General features: G+C 45.2%; 1 protein-coding gene and 1 non-coding gene across 3 annotated transcripts; both read right to left on the reverse strand.

The window, feature by feature from the left end:
- Positions 1-563: 563 nt before the first annotated feature.
- PSMD9 (proteasome 26S subunit, non-ATPase 9) lies at positions 564-18,734 on the reverse strand. Of its 2 annotated transcripts, XM_053587001.1 has the most exons (6): positions 18,504-18,730; positions 12,304-12,406; positions 8,688-8,899; positions 6,372-6,473; positions 2,408-2,496; positions 579-1,887 (listed from the first exon to the last, which is right to left on the reverse strand). In XM_053587001.1, the coding sequence occupies exons 1-6, from the start codon at positions 18,639-18,641 to the stop codon at positions 1,860-1,862; spliced, it is 672 nt and encodes a 223-aa protein (XP_053442976.1). In that variant the 5' UTR covers positions 18,642-18,730; the 3' UTR covers positions 579-1,859. The 2 variants fall into 2 exon arrangements, with proteins under 2 accessions (XP_053442977.1, XP_053442976.1); XM_053587002.1 differs by lacking the exons at positions 8,688-8,899; positions 12,304-12,406 and having other exon boundaries at positions 564-1,887; positions 18,504-18,734.
- Positions 2,006-2,169, reverse strand: LOC128585236 (U1 spliceosomal RNA). Its single transcript, XR_008379960.1, has one exon. It is a non-coding gene; the product is annotated as a U1 spliceosomal RNA (small nuclear RNA).
- Positions 18,735-22,330: the final 3,596 nt, after the last annotated feature.

Consider the following 22,330-nt stretch of genomic DNA (forward strand, 5'->3'; position numbering starts at 1 on the left):
CTTGCTTTCCTCCTCTCAAACCGTCCCCCACCTTTCCATGGTGCCATGTCCCCAAAAGGCTGCAGAGACCAAACCTGATGATTTTGATTTCCGAAGGGTTAGCAAGGTGAAGTTAAGAAGTCTGAACTCTTTGATAAAATTCTCTTGTCCAAAAGCAAACTAAATTTCCAGGTCTGGTAGATGGAACGCACATCTGTCCCGCCTGCCTCCTGGCCAGGGAACCACATGTTGTATAGAGAACTTTAACTAGCTGGGATTAAATATTATATAGACTACATTAACTTGCTCTTCTTATCACCAAGCGTTTCTGTAGAACTAGTTTGCAGAATCTATAGCATCATTCCATGTTCAAAATGACTCTCAGTTAGAATCTCACAGAAGACCAGGACAGGTGGCCATCCTGAGGTTTCCACAGGGAGGCCTGCAGGAAACCAGGCAGAGGCACTGATGCAGAACACTCTTTGCTGCTACTGTTTTAGGAGAATGAGAACTATGCCCCCTATCCCCACCACTATGCTTTGATGATGGTAAGGTGATTGATATGCATTCATCTCAAATTTTTAAAAAGGGATAAACTAGATGGACAAGCTGTGTTTATTATAGTCAGGGACTTATAAAAGGAAACTGGGAAACACTTGGAATTAAAATATGCAATTTAAACAGTAACTACTGGTAAACACAGCAAATCTGTAGCTACAAGAAAGGAATACACAATTTGAGGGAAGACATACCACAGGAACGCTTTCAAGTTGAAATGTTTTTAAGAACTCATAGCTGGAAGCATACACCAATACTGACTCCCAAAAGGGCAAGCTGGGGTCTGCACCTAACCCAAGCAAATCCAATCCCAAGAAACACAGGTTTGCTCAGCAGAATGTAGAAAAGTGGTGTACAAAAATTGGAGAAATAAACATTGTCATACCACAAAGAGACGGAAAGATGCAGACACATCATCAGTAGAAATCAGAGACCCATTTCAACAATTTAAAAGAGAAAAAATAAAAGAAGGAATAAGCATTTTCAAGAGGTCTGATCTGCAAACTGTAGTTCCCATTAGCAATATCAGGCATATCTTAGCAGTTTACAAAATAGTGCTGATCTCAGGGCAGGGCCTTGAGGTTCAATTACAGAAAGTCAAATTAGAAGCTAATCTGCAGTGCTTTATATTCCACAAGTGAAAGGAGCTTGCTGCCCTCTGGTAAATTACTGAAAAGGGACTAGCAGGGCTCGCTGGGGAGCCTACTGGCTTTCCTCATTCTCCAAAGGAAGCTGCTGCAGCCCTAAAGGCCTAACTGCTGAGGATACATGGAACTATTCAGCAATTTCTGTGGCCACACCAGCAGTGCTCCAGTGCAAAGAAAAATGTTGGTCAAATCCTGACTTTGGCACAATTGCTTGTTTGTTTTGCCCCACTTTCTATGAGGATGTTCTGTCTGAGCTTTGGTTTGAGAGAGTAATAAGAAATTCAGGTGGGGTGATAACCTGGTCATATCAGCACTGTAAAACTGTGTTTATTTGAAAATAAAATAAAATAAAACAAAATCCTAAAAGGTCATATCAGCACCTTCCAGAATAACTCTGAGAGTTATTAAGTTATTAAGAGAGTTATTAAGCCAGAGAATTCCCATTCAGGGCATTTGCAAAAGATGCTAAGCAGAAATCAAGTTTTCTAACAATGCCTTAATCCAGAGAGATTATATGAGAAGGCCATAGCGCTTCCACCACCTAGAAGTTCAGGCTTCCGGCCTCTTCCAGATCCTTTTGCTTCAGGGAGAGAAGAGAGTGAGGAAATCTCCACTAGACACAAGTCCAGGGCAAGAGAAGATGCTTTCCTGTTAATTAATGTTTCCCAAGGACAGTCATCTCTGCAGAGGAATAATGTTGCAACTGGAAGAAAAGAAGAAAAGGAATGGCGTAAATGCAGTGGGCTCCATTCAGGAAGGTCAGAAGGTAAGTCTTAGCTTTTCATCTACATTCTCTCATTCTTTTTTTTTTTTTTTTTCTTCAGGGGAAAGCATGAACACAGTCCCCCACTACCACAAATTATGCAGTCGAGTTTCCCACATTTTGGGAAATCACAGGGGTCAGCACATTCGGAGTGCAATGGATAAGCCTCACTCTGGGAAAACCACCTTCATGATTACGGTATCTCCCCTGCCAGGTAAGTTTATATACTTTCATTCTTTTAAAGCAAATGTGCAGTTAATGAAAGAACCAGAGAGATTTTTAGGAGAGACACCAGCTCCCTCTGCCTCTAGACTTGCAGTCTCATTCCTACCGCTCGTATTTACCACTAGTTCCTACACTGAGGATGCCCCAATGTCCCCCCAGATTTCCCTTCCACCTTCACGTCTAATACACACTCAAATGATGCTTCAGTGTGAATGTACAGAAATAGGTACTTTACCCCAGCAATCCTTTTCCTGACCAGCGTGTTGGAACAAGTCTGAGCTGGTGTTTCTCTCCCCTACGGATCACCACCACGTTCAGAGACTTCTGTAAAGAAAACAAGCACATTTTAAGAGTGGGCGGGGACGTGGCACTCTTGGGGCAGCCAGTGATGCTGGGAATCAGCACTATTTTCTTGGGAAAACACAGTTCCTCTCCCCCAAAAAATATTTAAAAGGTGCATATAAGATATACTTTATTAGTACAAAAGAATAAGATGAAATACAAATGAAGTGGTCATTCTAAGACTGTATTTTTTTTTTTTTTTTTTGTAGAGACAGAGTCTCACTGTACCGCCCTCGGTAGAGTGCCGTGGCGTCACACGGCTCACAGCAACCTCTAACTCTTGGGCTTACGCGATTCTCTTGCCTCAGCCTCCTGAGCAGCTGGGACTACAGGCGCCCGCCACAACGCCCGGCTATTTTTTTGTTGCAGTTTGGCCGGGGCTGGGTTTCTAAGACTGTTTATAAATTCAAAAATTGAAAACACCCAACATGTCCGTCAATAAGGTAGTATTCAAATCTAGTACAGTGATTTAAGAGTTTTAGTAAAACCAAAACAAAATAAAAACAGCAAGGTATGAACCCATTTGATTATATTTTTTTCTTTTTTTTTTAGAGACAGAGTCTCACTTTATCTCCTTTGGTAGGGTGCTGTGGCATCACAGCTCATAGCAACCTCCAACTCCTGGGTTTAGGCGATTCTCTTGCCTGAGCCTCCCAAGTAGCTGGGACTACAGGCACCTGCCAAAACGCCAGGCTATTTTTTTGTTGCAGTTTGGCCAGGGCTGGGTTTGAACCCACCACCCTTGGTATATGGGGCTGGCGCCCCACTCACTGAGCCACAGGAGCCACCCCATTTGATTATATTTTCTAAAAGGACACATGTGTTGCTTTGTGCAAAGTTTTCTGGAAGAATATACCCCCCCAAAACCTGGTAAGACTAGTTACTCTGAGAGAGAAATGTCAGTAGTTTGGAATAAGAGAAAGATGTTTCTGTTTGTGGGGGGAGACTATATGTTTTTATTATTAAGGAATCTACTTTTGTGACTTTCTTTTTTTTTTGTAGAGACAGAGTCTCACTATACCGCCCTCGGGTAGAGTGCCGTGGCGTCACACGGCTCACAGCAACCTCTAACTCTTGGGCTTACGCGATTCTCTTGTCTCAGCCTCTGGAGCAGCTGGGACTACAGGCGCCCGCCACAATGCCCGGCTATTTTTTTGTTGCAGTTTGGCTGGGGCTGGGTCTGAACCCGCCACCCTCGGCAAATGGGGCCGGCGCCCTACTCACTGAGCCACAGGTGCCGCCCTTGAATTTGAATTTTTATTTTATATTTAAGAGACTGAAATGGTCAAAATGCATATGAATAAAGTTCTTTTTTGTGTGTGTGTGTGATTTTTGGCCGGGGCTGGGTTTGAACCTGCCACCTCCGGCATATGGGACCGGCGCCCTACTCCTTGAGCCACAGGCGCCGCCCATGAATAAAGTTCTGATCTACTCCTGTCTGATTAGCACTATACTGCTATGCACTATACCATACTTCTTTCTTTAAATTCTCAGGTATGGTTTGGGCAGGGAAGAACCTTATTAATAAATTAAATGAAATGGTAGCCAAGTGTAGTTGCTCATGCCTGTAATTCCAGCGCTCTGGGAGACTGAGGCAGGAGGTCACTTGAGCCCAGGAGTTTGAGGCTGCAGTGAGCTATAATGACACCACTGCACTCCAGCCTGGGTGACAGAGCAAGACACTATCTCAAAAAAAAAAAAAAAAAAAGAAAAAAGAAAGAAAGAAATAGATACCAAGGGCGGCGCCTGTGGCTCAATGGATTAAGGCGCCGGCCCCATATGCCAGAGGTGGTGTGTTCAAACCCAGTCCCGACCAAAAAACTGCAAAAAAAAAAAAAAGATACCAAGTAAATTTTTAAAAATAACTTTTCAAATAGTCAAAATTACCATAAAACAAAGTTAAAAGACAAGGAACTAACCAGTAGAAAATATGCCACATGTATAACAAAGATGTGATATCTAGAAAATATAAAGAATCCCTACAGGGCGGCGCCTGTGGGCTCAGTGAGTAGGGCGCCGGCCCCATATGCTGAGGGTGGCGGGTTCAAACCCAGCCCCGGCCAAACTGCAACAAAAAAAAAAAGAATCCCTACAAATCAATTTTCTAAACCCAACAGAAAAAAATGGGAAAAAACATAAACAAGAAATTCAAAGAAGTACAAGTATAAACAAAGAAAGATAATCTTGGTAACTAGGAAAAAAGAAGTTACAAGACATCATTTAAGCAGAAATTTTAAAAGATCAACACTACAGAGTACTACTGATGATATGGTTTACTCACGTACTTTTTATCCAACTATGAATCAGTAAGATCTTTTCAAAGTACCTATTAAAATTTTACACATGCATAGCTCAGAGCCTGTAATTCTACTTTCTGGTATCTCCCTAAAGAAGCACCCACCTGTGTGCACAGTCACGCCAAGTATACAAGTGTTCATCCTGACATAAAACTGGAAGCACCAAAATGTCCACTGATAAGGCAGTGGACAAAACAAACTGCACTCCATTTATACAACAGAGAACTATACAGCAATAAAAAAGAATGAGTATGTACCAAAATGAAAAGATCTCCAAGAAACGTTGTTAAATGAAAACCCTAATTAGGAAGCAGGAAGGGGGAATTTTTTTTTTTTTTTTGAGACAGAGTCTCACTTTGTCACCCTTGGTAGAATGCCATGGCATCACAGCTCACAGCAATCTCAGACTCTTGGGCTTCAGCAATTCTCTTGCCTCAGCCTCCCAAGTAGCTGGGACTACAGGCACCCACCACAATGCCCAGCCATTTTTTTTTTTTTTTTTTTTTTTTGCGGTTTTTGGCTAGGGCTGGGTTTGAACCCACCGCCTCCCGGCATATGGGGCCAGCGTCCTACCCCTTTGAGCCACAGGCACTGCCCCAGGCCATTTTTTTGTTGTAGTTGTCACTATCGTTTAGCAGGCCCGGACCAGGTTCGAACCCACCTGCCCCTGTGTATGTAGCAGATGCCCTAACCACTGAATTACAGGCGCTGAGCCAGAAGGGGAATTTTAGTTAGGGTGGCTAGTAAAGGCCCTGTTGAGGTGTCACTGGTGCAAAGAAGACATGGGTGGCTCGGCCAGCCACATACACCAGAACTGGCGTGTTTGAATCCAGACTGGGGCCTGCCAAACAACAATGACAACTACAACCAAAAAATAGCAGGGCACTGTGGCGGGTGCCTGTAGTCCCAGCTACTGGGGAGGCTGAAGCAAGAGAATTGCTTAAGCCCAGGAGTTGGAGGTTGCTGTGAGCTGTGATGCCATGGCACTCTATCTAGGGCAACAGCTTGAGGCTCTGTCTCACAATAAAAAAGAGAAAATGGGGTAAGGGGGAAATCATTCCAGGTAGAAGGAACAGTAAGTGCAGAGACACTGAACTGAGACTGTCCTGAGTAACAGCACTAAGAAGGCAGCAAAGGACTCAGCAATGTTTCCCGGCCCCAAGCAAGTCCAGGGACATTGACCACATGCCAAGTGCTATGATCTGAATATTTGTGTCCTGCTCAAATTCATATGTTGAACCCCTAACTCCCAATGTGATGTATTAGGAGGTGGGGCCTTTGGGAGGTACTTAAGATGCAAGGGTAGAGCCCCTATGATGAAATTAGTGCCTTGCATAAGAGGCCCTTCTCCCCTTCTGCCACAGACTGTGATGACATAGGCAGAAGCTGCCACCTACAGACTAGAAAGCAGTGACACCAAATCTGCTGGCACCTCGATTGTGGACTTCCCAGCCTTCAGAACCGTAAGAAATGAATTTCTGTTTTTTGTAACCCACCTGGTCTATCGCATTATGTTACAGCAGCCTGAACAGACTAAGGCACCATGTAGCCCCAACTCACCCCCTCACTGTGCTGCACCACAGTGCTGATGTTACTCAGTGAGTGGAAGTTTTGGATGTTGACAGAGCCAAATTCCATAATCTCATCATCCACTTGTAGACCCTAAAAAGAGAAGAGATGATATAGAATCAGGCTAGGGATTTAATGTGCTTCTGGTGTTGCTTACCTTTCAATACCCAGTTTAATGTCAAGGTCAAGAACTTGTTTTCTATAGAGCAAGCTCAAAGCAGTGAGATCAGGGATTCAGACACAGGAAGGGGCAGTGGATAATTGGGCCACCTCCTCCTGAGGGTTCCTTCTAAGGCAGATCTAGTAAAAGTGGCCATGTCTACTCAATGTGTGACAGCTGATGGTTGTGGAGGCCTTAAGGTGTGTGGATAAGACAAATGCTGCTCTCTGGAGCCCTGACCCCAGATTCAAGGGTAAGAAGAGGCAGGCCAGTCTGGACCATTTAATTTAACAGTCAAAACAGACAAGACAAACATCTGTCCGAGAAGCGCCCGAACAAGCAGTCACAGGTACACGGCTGACCCAAACTACAGTGACCCTTTCATTCTAGGTCAGTGGTTCTCAACCTTCCTAATGCATCAGCCATTTAATACAGGTTGCAACCCACAGGTTGAGAACTGCTGTTCTAGATGCTAAGGAGGATGCAGACCACTACTCATTCATCCCTTTAACAAACATTTGTCATGGGCTGACTAGCCCGGTGCTATGTATTGTGGATAGAGTAGTGAATAAAACAGTTTATGTGGGTGGTGCCTGTGGCTCAAGGAGTAGGGTGCTGGCCCCATATACTGGAGGTGGTGGGTTCAAACCCGGCCCCAGTCAAAAACTGCAACAACAATAACAAGAAAAAAGTTTATGTGTAGCTTATAGTCCTGTGATCATTAAAGATTGACAGGACCTGGACCTGTTGGGTTCCTAACAGGACCCAATTTCCTGTTGGGAACTATGTATCCTGGCACAAGTTACTTCAGATCTTTGAGGCTTTTCCCGGTGGGTGAAATGAGGTAAAGATTAGTACCTACCCCAGAGGGTGGCTATTGGATTAAGTTTAAATACGTGTCCATGAAAAAACTTGCACAAGAATGTTCATGGCAGCGATGTTCACAATAGTCAAAAAGTGGAAACAATCCAGGCGGCACCTGTGGCTCCAAGGGGTAGGGCGCCGGCCCCATATGCCAGAGGTGGCAGGTTCAAACCCAGCTCTGGCCAAAAACTGCAAAAAAAAAAAAAAGAAAAAGTGGAAACAATCCAAATGTCCGTTAACTGACAAATGGATAAAGAAAATGGTACATCCATGTTGAGGAGTATGTTTTGGCCACAAAAAGGAATGAAATTCTAAAACATGCTACAATATGAGCCTTGAAAACATGATGCTAAGTGAAAGAAGCCAAACACAAAAAGCCACGTATTGTGTGACTCCATATACAGGAAATGTCCTGACTAGGCAAATCCATAGAGACAAAAAGTAGACTAGTGGGTGCCAGAGGCTGGGGAGAAATGGCCAATTTGTAAAGGGTTTCCTTTTAGGACAATGAAAATGTCCTAAAATTGATTGTGGTAATAGATGCACAGCTCTGTGAATATGCTAAAAGACACCAAATTGTATACACACTGCAAGTGGATAATGTTAAGGTATGTGAATTTTTTTATTTTTATTTTTTTGAGATAGTCTCACTTTGTCACCCTGGGTAGAGTGCCATGGTGTCATAGCTCACAACAACCTCAAACTCCTGGGCTTAAGCAATTCTCTTGCCTCAGCCTCCCATGTAGCTAGGACTACAGGCACCCGCCACAATGCCCGACTATTTTCTGTTGCAGTTGTCATTGTTGTTTAGCTGGCCTGGGCCAGTTTCGAACCTGCCAGCCTTGGTGTATGTGGCCAGTGCCCTACTCACTGAGCTACGGGTACCACCTGGTATGTGAATTTTATCTCAATAAAGCTGTTAATTTTTTAAAAACATACCAGGTAAGATGCATAACTCATTTTGCAGAATGCCTGATGCAAATGGCAACTATTATCATTCTTGACTTTTTTATTCAGGGCCTAGCTTAAATGAGCCCCAAGAAGAGATTCTCTTCCCCAAGAAGAGATTCTCACCTGGGACACTTAGCATCTTTTGACACGGAGAACAGTTCTCTACCCCCCGGTGTAGTAAGCAGCCAAGGCTGACCCCTCTCCAAAACCCTAGCCCCCTAGCACAAGGCTGGGTACATGACAGCCTTTGGTCAGTAATTGAACTTGAGCTGCACCATGTAGAGAGCAGGTCTATCTTCCCACAGACCCCCCTGCCAAGGGCCTTGGATTACCGCAGTGCTGGCTGGGGAGCCAGGGCTGATGCTGTTCACTTTGGCGAAGGCCTGAGAAGGTCTGTGGCTCACACTTTGCCCTGGTTTGTGGCTCATGGCCTCTTCCTGGGCCTCAGCCATGTCCCGGGCCTGCTTCTCCTTGTCGCGAGCATGTAGCTGGTGCAAGGCCTCCTCCACCTGCTTCATCACTTCCTTGTGATCATTCTGCAAGCCTGGGATGAAAACCACCATATCAGAGGCCAAGAGATATAGTCCTGTCCTAGGACAGGACTCCTGTATTCATTTGCTAAATATTTAATGAGCACTTCTGACATGCCATACATAGGGCTACTGGCCAAAAACAAACTCGGGACCAAGACAGAGGACCTTTCTCATGGACCTTATAGTCCAGGAAGGGGAGCAGCTATGGAACAAATAATTACAATAATATCTGATGGCTGTGGGGACATTCAGTCTGGCCTAAGTAACAGGAAGTTAGCCAAAGGACAACCTTGCTACGCTACCAGGCTCTTGCCAACTGCTGAGGTTTGGAAGGCAGAGCTAGTGTCATGAAATCTTTGATTTTTCTAGAAAAGCTGAAAATTGGGAGCCTTTGGGTAAAATCTCCTCATTTTTCAGTACTGACAGCTAATTCAAAATGTTGTGAATCACCATCCATGCAGACTCAACAAATCATGTATGTAAACCAGGCTGGCATTCTCATAACTTTTTTTAAACCTAAACAACTTTCTTACTGCTCTGGATTCTCCATCTTTGTTCAAGCCAGGTCACTCACATGATCCCCTCTGAGGACTTTTAAAGAAAGCCTGAGCAGACTAGCACTGTCAGCCAATCCATGGGTCACAGACTTCCCAACTTTCTAGGGCCTTTGACTGCAGACCTCCTGGGCTGCCAGGACTGGCTCCTCTGCCTGTCACTTTGGAGCAAAGATGAGGCACATGACTCAAGGACTCAACCCACAGGAGCAGTCCTTAAGAAAAGACCCCAAATTCGAATAAGAGGAAATAGCCACCTAAGAAGACTTAAAATGTTGCCAACATATGGTATGTGATTGCTTTCTGACTAGAAAAGCACTCGGCAAATGGCAGGGTCCATAAGGATCCCTAGATTTTTTGGCAACATCTGGTACATAGTAAGTACTCAATACATGGCTGTTGGGTAATGGCAGCGATTATTTTATTTATAATATATTACAGTTGAATTTTTTTGTTGCTTTTTTGAGACAGAGTCTCACTCGGTTGCCCAGGCTAAAGTGCCATGGCATCCTGCACTCAAGCCATTCTCCTGCCTCCACCTTCCAAGTAGCTGGGACTATAGGTTCCCACCCCTACACCTGACCAGTTTTTCTTTTTTTTAGTAGAAATAGGGTCTGAACCCTCCAGCCCTGGTGTATGTGGCGTCCTAGCTGCTGAGCTACAGGCGCTGAGCCAAGAATAGTTTTTGAAAAGAAGAACAATAAGGAGGAAGACCAATCAACCAGATTCTTAAGAATAATAAAGTCATTAACATGATGCCATATTAGCATCCAAAGAGTAGATCAATGGAACAATGTAAAAAGCCCAGAAATAGACCTAAGCATCATTAAAAACTTAGTATGTAATACTTCCAGCATTTCAAATTAAGGGAGAAAGAATGGACTATTAAATAAATGGTAATGAAAAAGCAGGCTAACGATTTGGAGAAAAATAAAAATCACCCCCCACACACACACAATAGGGAGTGCTTCTCAAATTTCCCCCAGTGGGCTCCATCCCTGGGGATTCTACAGGTTTAGCCAAAAGCCCCAAATTTCCCTTAAGAACAATTGTCTTAACATGTATCTTCCCATTTGTTTTAATGTAAAAATGAAATGTTTCTTTTCCTAAAATCATCGAGGAAACCTGAGACCCTAAGAAGTTTGAGAAGCAGGACCTTACACCAAAATATGCTGTAGTAAACAGATTAAACAGAAGTCATGAATTGAAAAATGCAGATGATAAATTCCCTTCTACTTTGTGGTAGAGACTACTGGCTGCCTCCCTGTGACAGAGTGAAGCATGGCCCACAAAGTCATCCACATCCTAATTCTCTGAACCTGTGAATATGTGACTTTATACAGCACAAGGGGCTCTGCAGATGTGATCACATTAAAAACCCTGAGATGGGGAGATGATCCTGGATTTTCTAGGTGGGCCTGATGTCATCACAGGGTTTCTTTTTTTTAGAGATGGAGTCTTACTTTGTTGCCCTCTGTAGAGTGCCGTGACATCACAGCTCACAGCAACCTCCAGCTCCTGGACTTAGGCGATTCTCTTGCCTCAGCCTCCCGCCACAACGCCTGGCTATTTTTTTTTGTTGCAGTTTGGCCAGGGCTGGGTTCAAACCCATCACCTTTGGTATATAGGGCCGGCACCTTACTCACTGAGCCACAGGTGCCACGCTACAGGGATTCTTTATAAGTGAAAAAGGAGGCAGGAGAGTGAGAGAAGGAGCTGTGACAACAGAATCAGAGGCCAGGGAGATACAACTACTGGCTTTGATGATGGAAGAGCATCAGGAATATGGGTGGCTTCTAGAAGCTGGAAAAGGCAAGGAAATGGGTTCTACCCTAGAGCCTCCAGAAGGAACTAGCCCTCCCAACACCTTAATTTTAGCCCAGTGAGACCAATTGGACTTCTCACCTCCAGAGCTATAAGATAATAAATGTTTATTGTTTAAGCCACTAAGTCTGTGGTCACTCCTTTTGGAAGAAACAAAAAATGAATAGATCACCCAACTTCTACTCTCTGCTAGTTCCTTAGTTAAAAGCAAATACAGGCTCAGCGCCTGTGGCTCAAGCGGCTAAGGCGTCAGCCACATACACCTGAGCTGGTGGGTTCGAATCCAGCCTGAGCCTGCCAAACAACAATGACAGCTGCAACCAAAAAATAGCTGGGTGTTGTGGTGGGCACCTGTAGTCCCAGCTACTTGGGAGGCGGAGGCAAGAGAATTGCTTGAGCCCAGGAGTTGAAGGTTGCTGTGAGCTGTGATGCCACAGAACTCTACCCAGGGTGACAGCTTGAGGCTCTGTCTCAAAAAAAAAGGCAAATACATAAAAGATTTAGGAGAGCAACATGCTTCTAGGAAAGTACATTCCCTATCTTTTCATGCAGGTGGAAGGGTCCAAAGAGGGGAAAACAGAAATTTCTGAGCATGATAGCTCACGCTTGTAATCCTAGCTTTTTAGGAGACTGAGGTGGGTGGACTGCTCGAGCCCAGGAGTTGGAGACTAGCATTAGCAACATAACAAGACCCAGCCTGTACAAAAATTAAAAAAAATTAACTGGGCATGGTGGCACATGGCAGTCCCAGCTACTCAGGAGACTGAGGCAGGCAATTCACTGGAGCCCAGAAGCTATGAGTAAGACCCTGCCTCAAAAAAACAAAAAGAAAAGAAAGAAAGAAAGAAAAAGGAACTGTGGAACCCTAGAGTCTAGCCCATTCCCTTGGTCTCAGTCCCTTGATGGGGACAGTGAGATAATCCCGTCAAGGTAGAAGAGAGGGCAACAGAAAACATCAACTATCGGTGACTTAATTTGTCTGTCTTTAACATCCCCTGCCACATGATAAGGGGCCATCCCCTGAAAGGGCCACTCACAGATGATGTTGTGCCTGGCAGTGCGGACTTGGTATAGGTCCACATCCGACCGGGGGTAGCCCTCGGAGTCCACCAGTGGCTCATTCATCCCAATTCCTTTTTGCTGGAGGGAAGAAACATAGTTATACAGATCTCACAGGTCTAACATCCTCAAGATGCCTTTCCCCAGACCCTCTTCCTTCAAAGTCATAATGAAAGTGAGGGCCATGGAAATCACCATAAACTTATCACAGACCTACACATGTGCTTTAGCTCTACACATGTGCTCTACACATGTCCTCACAACTACCTTCTCAAGTGGGCACTCTTTTTTAAGTTAATTTTCAATAATACAAGTAATGTATAAGTAATGTATACTCTTCTTTGTTGAAATTAGAATGGTGTTGCTTAAAACTACAGTCATTTATTACTGCCTAGTTCTCAAGACCAGAAGTCTGAAATCAAGGTGTCGGCATGGTTAGCTCCTGGAGGCTATGAGGGAGAATCCCTTCCATGCTCTCCCCCAGCCTCTGGTACTGCCGGAGTCCTTGGCTTGTAGCTGTAGCTTGAATCTCTGCCTCCATTTTCAGATGGTCTTTCTATGTCTGTGTTCCAAATCTCCTTTTATTTTTCCTTTATAAAGATATCAGTCACCGGGCGGCGCCTGTGGCTCAGTGAGTAGGGCGCCAGCCCCATATGCCGAGGGTGGCGGGTTCAAACCCAGCCCCGGCCAAACTGCAACCGAAAAATAGCCGGGCGTTGTGGCGGGCGCCTGTAGTCCCAGCTGCTCGGGAGGCTGAGACAAGAGAATCACCTAACCCCAAGAGTTAAGAGGTTGCTGTGAGCCGTGTGACGCCACGGCACTCTACCCTAGGGCGGTACAGTGAGACTCTGTCTCTACACACACACAAAAAAAAGATATCAGTCACTAGATAATTTTGCTATGTACAAACTGGGCACCTTGTCTAAGAGGTTTTCCTCTCTAAGCCTTAGCTTCCTCATTTATGAAATGGGAATAGTAGCACTCACCTCCTTTCCTACATGTTGTAAGCACTGGTGAGTTCACCTACACAGAGTACTGAGCACAGTGCCAAGTACACATATTGTCTAGTGCGTTGAATAGCAGTGGCCCTCTAAAAGATACACCCCTGTCCTAACCCCAGCACCTATGAACTTGACTTTATTTGGAAAAAGGATCTTTACAGATGTAATTAAGTTAAAGATCTTGAGACAAAATCATTCAGTGACTGGTAACTTGTTCTGGCACCCTAGGAAACTAGTATGTATAGAAAGTAATAAATGATAGCTGTAATTATTAGTCAGACCAGAGACAAGCTGCCCCATGTACACAGACACGGAGAATAAGGATCCCATTCTCTTTCCTCCCTTCCTCTCTGGTAGCCTCTCGGTTATACCCAAACCTCCTGTCTCCCTAACACAAGACACTTTGCAAATACCGCAGAAATGTACCGGCAGCTAAACACCAGTATCTGCCTCTTGCGTCCCCACAAAGACTAAAAGCTCATTAGCCTTTGAGAATTAATACATATAAGATACTGCTTCTCAAGGGGGAGGGCGTGCCACTGGGAGTTCATATACATGGATTAAATAACCCTGACTCCAAAATATGCCTGTAATCCTAGCACTCTGGGAAGCTGAGGTGGGAGAATACCTTGAGCTCAGGAGTTCAAGATCAGACTAAGCAAGAGTAAGCAAGAGTGAGGCCCTGCCTCTACTGAAAATAGAAAAACTAGCTGGGTGTTGTGGTGGGCACCTATAGTCCCAGCTACTCAGGAGGCTGAGAGAAGAGGATCACTTGAACTCAAGATCTTGTTTGAGGTTCAGGCAGCACCTGTGACTCAGTGGGTAGAGTGCCGGCCCCATATACTGAGCGTGGTGGGTTGGAACCTGGCCCCAGCCAAACTGCAACAAAAAATAGCAGGCATTGTGGCAGACACCTGTAGTCCCAGCCACTCTGGAGGCTGAGGCAAGAGAATCACCTAAGCCCAAGAGTCGGAAGTTGCTGTGAGCTGTGATGCCACGGTACTCCACCAAGGGCGACAAGGTGAGACTCTGTCTCTAAAAAACAAAAGAAAAAAAAAAAAAAAAAGAGTTTGAGGTTGCTATTGAGATGGGTGCCAGCTGCCTCATCACCTCCATAATATGGATGCCGGAGGCCTCACGACAGCCTCACACCACCACCACCACCACTCCACCCCTGGGTAGGAGGAAGGGGAGAAAGAGGTAAATGAAATGATGCCAAGTACCATTACTCTTAGATTGGTCCAGATCAGGCCAGAACAGAACAAGATAAGAACTACTGAGCTGAGCTGTCATGAGAAGGGTTAACAAGCTAAGTGCTGTGACAAACTGTTTTACTTATTCGCTAATTGCCAGATCTGCTTTATGTGACCTTTATGTTACCTATTTGCTAATCTGCTAAATTGCAAGGTTTGCTTCTGTAAAAGGGGTCATCCTGACCCCGTGCTCGCTTTTTGCTTCTTTTGCCAACTTTCTTTTTGCTTCTAATTGCTAACTTTCAGCCCACCTGTTTGGCCCTTTGCCAACTTTCAGACTAGAAAAAACCCCAACTTCAGACCCCTCAATGCTCTCTCACTTAGTCTGCTTTAGACTTTGCTGAGACAGCCCTGCAGTTAATAAAAGACTCCTTTTGGAAATTCTAATTTGAGTCGGTGATCTTTATCTCACCCCATAACACTATGAGCTAAAATGAAGCCATGGCACTCTACCCAGAGCAACAAAGTGAGACTCTGTCTCAAAATATAATAAATATTGGCCAAGCACAGTGGCTCACACCTGTAATCCTAGCACTCTGGCAGGCTGAGGTAGGTGGACTGCCTGAGCTCATGGGTTCGAGACCAGCCTGAGCAAGAACGAGACCTCATCTCTAAAAATAGCTGGGGCTCCACGCCCATAGCTCAGCAGTTAGGGCACTGGCCACATACACCAAGGCAGACGGGTTCGAACCCAGCCTGGGCCTGTTAAACAACAATGACAACTGCAACAAAAAAATAGCAGGAGTGGCAGGCGCCTTTAGTCCCAGCTACTTGGGAAGCTGAGGCAAGGGAATCGCTTAAGCCCAAGAGTTGGAGGTTGCTGTGAGCTGTGATGCCACAACACTCTACCAAGGGTGACATAGTGAGACTCTGTCTCAAATAACTAACTCAATAAATAAATAAAAATAGCTGGGCATGGGTGGCGCCTGTGGCTCAGTGAGTAGGGCGCTGGCCCCATATGCCGAGGGTGGCGGGTTCAAACCCAGCCCCAGCCAAACTGCAACAAAAAAATAGCCGGGCGTTGTGGCGGGCGCCTGTAGTCCCAGCTGCTCTGGAGGCTGAGGCAAGAGAATCGCGTAAGCCCAAGAGTTAGAGGTTGCTGTGAGCTGTGTGATGCCACGGCACTCTACCTGAGGGCGGTACGTGAGACTCTGTCTCTACAAAAAAAAACAAAAAAAAAAAATAGCTGGGCAATGTGGCAGGCGCCTATAGTCCCAGCTACTCGGGAGGCTGAGGCAAAAGAATCACTTAACCCCAAGAGTTTGAGGTTGCTGTGAGCTATGATACCACAGCACCCTACCGAGGGCGACAAAATAAGACTCTGTCTCAAAATAAATAAATAAAAAATAAATAAAATATGTATTCCTTTTCCAATTCTCTTCGATCCTTCAATAATCAAAGAAAAAGTCTGCATTTGATGTTGGTCTTTACAAAACCCTTAGATCACTTGCTATCTCTGGGACTCTCCGTTTTTTTTTTAAGTTTTAAATGGACATATCATACAATACTGACCCCTTTCAAGTGTATAATTCAATGATGGCTTTTCATCTGCTTACAAGAGTTGTATAACCATTACCACAATCAATTTTAGTACATTTTCATCACTGCCTAAAAAGAAACCTCAGATCTATTAGTAGTCACTTCAATTTTCCCTCTCCCCACTTCTTTTGCCAACCCTTAGCTACTTTGTCTCCATAGCCTATTCTGGACATTTCATATAAACAGAATTATGGAATATGTGATCCTTTGTGACTAACTTCTTTTTTTTTTGTAGTGATAGAGTCTCACTTTATGGCCTTCGGTAGAGTGCCGTGGCTTCACACAGCTCACAGCAACCTCCAACTCCTGGGGCTTAAGCGATCCTCTTGCCTCAGCCTCCCGAGTAGCTGGGACTACAGGCGCCCGCCACAACGCCCGGTTATTTTTTTGGTTGCAGTTTGGCCAGGGCCGGGCTTGAACCCGCCACCCTCGGCATATGGGGCCGGCGCCTTACCGACTGAGCCACAGGCGCCGCCCTGTGACTAACTTCTTTCACTTACCATAATGTTTTCAAGGATTATTCATGTTATGTCATATATCAATACTTCATTCCATTTTATTTGTTTTTTTTAGAGACAGGGTCTTGCTATGTTGTCCAAGCTGATCTTAAACTCTGGGCCTCAAGCAATCCTCCCACTTCAGTCTCCTGAGTAGCTGGGACTACAAGTATATCCCATCACGCCCAGCTATTTTTTCCTATTTTTTGTAGAGATGAAGTCTCACTATGTTGCCCAGGGTGGACTCAAACTCCAGGCCTCAAGCAATCCTTCTGCCTCCATATTGGCAACTGCAACCTAAATCCTGAGATTACAGGCCTTACACCCAGCACCATTTTTAAAAAATGAAAAACCCTGGCTTGGTGCCCATAGGTCAGTGGTTAGGGGTCCAGCCACATACAGTGGGGCTGGTGGTTTGAACCTGGCCAGGGGCCTGCTAAAGAACAATGACAACAACAACAAAAAAAAATAGCCAGGCGTTGTGGCAGGTGCCTGTAGTCCCAGCTACTTGGGATGCTGAGACAAAAGAATCGCTTAAGCCCACGAGTTTGAGGCTGCTGTGAGCTGTGACGCCACGCCCACTTTACCAAGGGCAACACAGTGAGACTCTGTCTTAAAAAAAAAAAAGAAAAAGAAAGACCCAGCAAGGCTTCAGGCTAAAAGCCTTCAGCAAGCAACAGTAACTAGCTAGACGCAGTCAACATATCACCTCCAGAAGCATTTTTTTACCTTGTATTTAAGGTGAGGCATTCTCATGTCCCATACACAATAGAGTTTGAAAATTTCTCTTTAAAATAAATTTGTGGTTCAACTTTAGGAAAAAAGTCAAGGGATACAACATCCTGCTTATGGTAGAAAAGTAACTAAAGTTTTGAGAAATTGCTGGTAATTTGCTTAAAAGCACCGGTTCTGGATATAACAGGCCTGAATCGTGAATTCCTTTTGTGACTTCCCTTTTCTGAGCTTCAGGGGCACATGCTAACTTCACAGAGTTGTTGTGAAGATTTCGCATACACACAAACCAGCACCCTTCAGTATATAGTAAGCACCTAGTAAAATAGTTCCCTTCATCTCACATCACCTAGGATACCTTCCATCCCACACGACCTCTGCAAATGGATTTGTGGTTTTCAACTAGCTTACATAAGAAAAACTGTTATCAGTTTGGAAGCTAGACCCACCTGGGAACTGAACTCATTGCTGCTATAATACCTCCTAACTATATGACCCTAGGCAAGGGTTCACCACAGGCTGGGCCTCCCCAAGGACAATGGGTCTTATCACTCAAATCACAGCCCTAAGATCACTAGCATCAGCATGGCTGGAAGTTTAGAGAATCTGCTCTCCCACCTCAATCAGAATGTGCATTTTAATAACATACCCAGGTGATTCACATAAACATTGAAGTCTAAGAAGTTATGATGTCAACTGGTTAGTAAAGCACAGGACACCTGGTAAACGTTCAATAAGGACCTGTGATGGTGGTGGTAACTATTACCCTTCCTCTGCAAACATTAGCTCTATGACCTTAGACAGATTTGTTAAGTAACATCTCAGTTTCTTTTTCCCCTAAAATGGAGAAAATACCAGCATCACCTCAAAGAGTTGTTGCGAGGATTAATAAGCTAACCCATGCCCAGCGCCCAGCAAAGGCTGCATGCATAAACTCTTGCTAGACATCAATACGGCCCTAACCGTTTGACTACACTTCTCGCTGCCAACAGAGGCCGCAGTTGCGGTGCGTTGGGCCTCTTGGGGAGAGAGATTCAAAGCCCAGCGCTCAAACCCAGGCTGCCCTGGACGCGCAGACCTCCTAGTTCGGGGGGTCGGGTCAGAAGGCCGTGGGGCGCCCCCTACGCCCGTCCGGGAGCCCCGATCCCACGCTCACGCTCTCCAGCACGTCGTAATTGGCCTGGATCTGTGCCTCAATCTCATCCTTGCGCCGCATCAGCTCCTGGACGTCGCTGACAGTCACCGCGCCAACTAGCGAGGAACCTCCACTCTGCTTCCCTTGCCTGGCAGACATCTTGGACCTCGGCCCGGGGTCCAAGACTCCCGACTCGGGAATCGGTAGACGCCAGAGGAGACTGTGGCTACGGGTCCACCCGCGGACCAAAACACCTTAGCCGTCCGTAGACGTGAGGAGAAGCGAGGGGCGGGGTTTCGGGGGCGGGGCGGAGCTGTCGGAAGCCACACCCTTGCTAGAATACGTGAGCGCGGCGGGGGCAGGATGCTGAGGGCTGGATTCCCGGTCCCCCCCACATATTAACTAGCTATAATTTTTGGCAAAAATAGTGATGGTGATAATTTATTGAATACTTATAATGTGCCAGACACCACCCTAAGTGCTTTACATATATTAATTAAACCACCTCTTGAAACCAGGATTATTACCCCCCATTTTACAGCTTAGAAAACCATCTCAAAAACCAACTTGCCAGCTAGCTATATATGAAGCCAAAATTCCCAGCTTAACCAAACAAATTTAACATCTTCACAGTGCCCCTGATATTTTGCACTAGAAAGGACACCAACATCAGCTGATAGTATCCAAACATGTTTGCCCGGAATCTCATCCCTGAGGACACAAGCAGATAAATGCAAAGTGAGGGACATTCTTCAAAACAACTGGCCTGAAATCTTCAAAAAGGTCAACGTTGTGAAATATTCATGGGGGCGGGGGTGGCAATTGCCTAGATTAAAGAAAGTTAATGAAATACAATAGGTTCGTGCCTGTAATCTAAATACTTTGTGAGTCCAGGAGTTGGAGGCTGCAGTGAGCTATGATTGTGCCACTGCATTCCAACCAGGGTAACAGAGGAATACTCTGTCTTTAAAACTTATTTTTAAATTTTTTAGAGATGCAACAACTAAATGCAATACGTGATCCTTGATAGGATCGTGGTTCTTCTCCCTCCAAAATTTGAATATGGATATCAATGATAAATGATTTGATACTTGAACTGTGGTTATGTAAGGCAATGTCCTTAGAAAATGCACCCTCCTAGGCCAGGTGCAGTAGCTCACACCTGTAATCCTAGTACTCTGGGAGGCGGAGGCAGGAGGATCCCTTTAGGTAAGGAGTTAGAAACCAGCTTGAACAAGAGTGGGATCCTGTCTCTATTAAAACCAGAAAAATTAGCCAGGCATGGTGATGGGCACCTGTAATCCCATCCAGTACTCAGGAAGCTGAGGTAGGAGGATCACTAGAACCCAGGAATTTGAGATTGCTGTGAGCTAGGCTGAGGCCTTGGCACCCTAGCCTCAGGCAACAGAGTGAAACTGTTGGGAAGGAAAGGGAAGGGATAGGGGAACTGAAGGGAAGGTTGGGGAGGAGAGGGGAAAAGGCACCCTGAAGTATTTAGGGACAAGTGAAGCAACTTTCTTTCAAATGGCTCAGAAAAAAATACAAATATGTATTTGCAGACAAGAGAAAAAGTAAATGTGGCAAAATATAAATAATTGTGGACTCTGAAGCATATATAAACATTCTTTATACTATTTTTGTAACTTTTCTGTAAGTTTGAAACCATTTCAACATAAAAAGATTATAAAAATAGGCTCTGTGCCCATAGCATAGTGGTTACAGCGCCAGCCACATACACCAAAGTTAGCGGGTTCGAACCCAGCCCGGGGCAGCTAAAACGACAATGACGACTGCAACAAAAAATAGCCCTGTTGTGTCAGGCACCTGTAAGTCCCAGCTACTTGGGAGAATGAGGTAAGAGAATCGCTTAAGCCTAGGAGCTGGAGGTTGCTGTCAGCTGTGATATCACAGTGCTCTATCCAGGGTGACAGCTTGAGGAAAAAAAAAAAAAAAGTGGCGCCTGTGGCTCAAAGGAGTAGGGCACCTCGGCCCCATATGCCGGAGGTGATGGGTTCAAACCCAGCCACGGCAAAAAAAAAAAAAAAAAAAAATATATATATATATGTATTTAAACAGAAAAAAGAGGAAAAATAGAACTGATTGAATTAAGCCTCCTATATATATATATATATATATTTTTTTTTTTTTTTTTTTTTTGTAGAGACAGAGTCTCACTGTACCGCCCTCGGGTAGAGTGCCGTGGCGTCACACGGCTCACAGCAACCTCTAACTCTTGGGCTTATGCGATTCTCTTGCCTCAGCCTCCCGAGCAGCTGGGACTACAGGCGCCCGCCACAACGCCCGGCTATTTTTTTTGTTTGTTTTGTTGCAGTTTGGCCAGGGCCGGGTTTGAACCCGCCACCCTCAGCATACGGGGCCGGCGCCCTACTCACTGAGCCACAGGCGCCGCCCAAGCCTCCTATATTTTGATTCTCTCTTTTTTTCTTTTATTTTTAATTTTTTTGAGACAGAGTCTTACTACGTCGCCCTCAGTAGAATGCTGTGGCGACACAGCTCACAGCAACCTCCAACTCTATGGCTTAAGCGATTCTCTTGCCTCATTCTCCCAAGCAGCTGGGACTACAGGCACCCACCACTGTCACATCCTACTCCTGACACCACTCGTCAGGGCCCAGGCCTGGCTTAACTAGGTTCCAGACGCTGACCGCTAAATTACCTTGCTCAAGTACAGTTTCTCTTAGGTGCCTGCGGGCTATCTACTTTAGCTGGAGTAAGATAGTGTCTTAGAGATAGTAAAGCAGTCTTCTTAGAATAGATAGAGAGTGTCTTAGAGAGAGTAAAGCAGTCTTCTTAGAATAGATAGAGAGTGTCTTAGAGAGAAAGATAGTGTCTTAGAGAGAGTAAAGCAGTCTTCTTAGAATAGATAGAGAGTGTCTTAGAGAGAAAGATAGTGTCTTAGAGAGAGTAAAGCAGTCTTCTTAGTCTTTAGCAGAGCTTGATAATCTTCAGCAGAGAGACACCGTGCTTGCTTTCTGCAGGCAGAAGAGGAGACAGAGTCAGAGTAAGCGGGTCCGTGATAGAATGCGCACGCTCCTGACTGCCCTCTCCTCCAGCCTAATAGAAGGCTGATCTCGTGCCTCTCAACACCACAGGTGTAGAGACTGCCGATTCACCACTGCTCTCATCTCACCAGCTCTCATGCTTGTTAGGAGAGCTAAATCCCTCTCCATGCCCTTTCTACCAAGGTGTTCCATTATTGAGCTATACAGGTATTTCTTACAACTCTCACTCCTCCTAGCCATAGGCTATATTAGCTGCTACACGCCACATCGCCCGGCTATTTTTTTTGTTGTTGTTGTTGTTTAGCAGGCCCCAGCCAGGTTCGAACCCCGACAGCCTTGGTGTCTGTGGCTGGTGCCCTAAGCACTGAGCTAGGGGCGCCAAGACTGACTCTCTCTTTTAAATAAACTAACATTTCTTTTTTTTTATTTATTTTTTTATTTTTGTAGAGACAGAGTCTCACTGTACCGCCCTCGGGTAGAGTGCCGTGGCATCACACGGCTCACAGCAACCTCTAACTCTTGGGCTTACGCGATTCTCTTGCCTCAGCCTCCCGAGCAGCTGGGACTACAGGCGCCCGCCACCACGCCCGGCTATTTTTTTGTTGCAGTTTGGCCAGGGCTGGGTTTGAACCCGCCACCCTCGGCATATGGGGCCGGTGCCCTACTCACTGAGCCACAGGCGCCGCCCATAAACTAACATTTCTAACACTGGCCATAGAGGGAGAGAGAGGGAGAATGACTAAATGCAATATACACAACCCCTGATTAAATTTTTTAGTGCAAAAGAGCAGCTTTAAAAGACATTATTGGACCAATTGGTGAAAT

The sequence above is a fragment of the Nycticebus coucang genome, chromosome 4 (assembly GCF_027406575.1).
Source record: "Nycticebus coucang isolate mNycCou1 chromosome 4, mNycCou1.pri, whole genome shotgun sequence".
Taxonomy (NCBI): Eukaryota; Metazoa; Chordata; class Mammalia; order Primates; family Lorisidae; genus Nycticebus; species Nycticebus coucang.

Excerpts from the sequence above, each read along its gene's own strand:
- PSMD9 (XM_053587001.1), bottom strand. The coding sequence starts at position 18,641 with ATGTCTGCCAGGCAAGGGAAGCAGAGTGGAGGTTCCTCGCTAGTTGGC. Across the intron at positions 6,474-8,687 it reads GCTCCCCAGCCAGCACTGCG|GGTCTACAAGTGGATGATGA; the intron begins GTAATCCAAGGC and ends TTCTCTTTTTAG. Across the intron at positions 2,497-6,371 it reads TGGTGCAGCACAGTGAGGGG|AAGTCTCTGAACGTGGTGGT; the intron begins GTGAGTTGGGGC and ends TTTTCTTTACAG.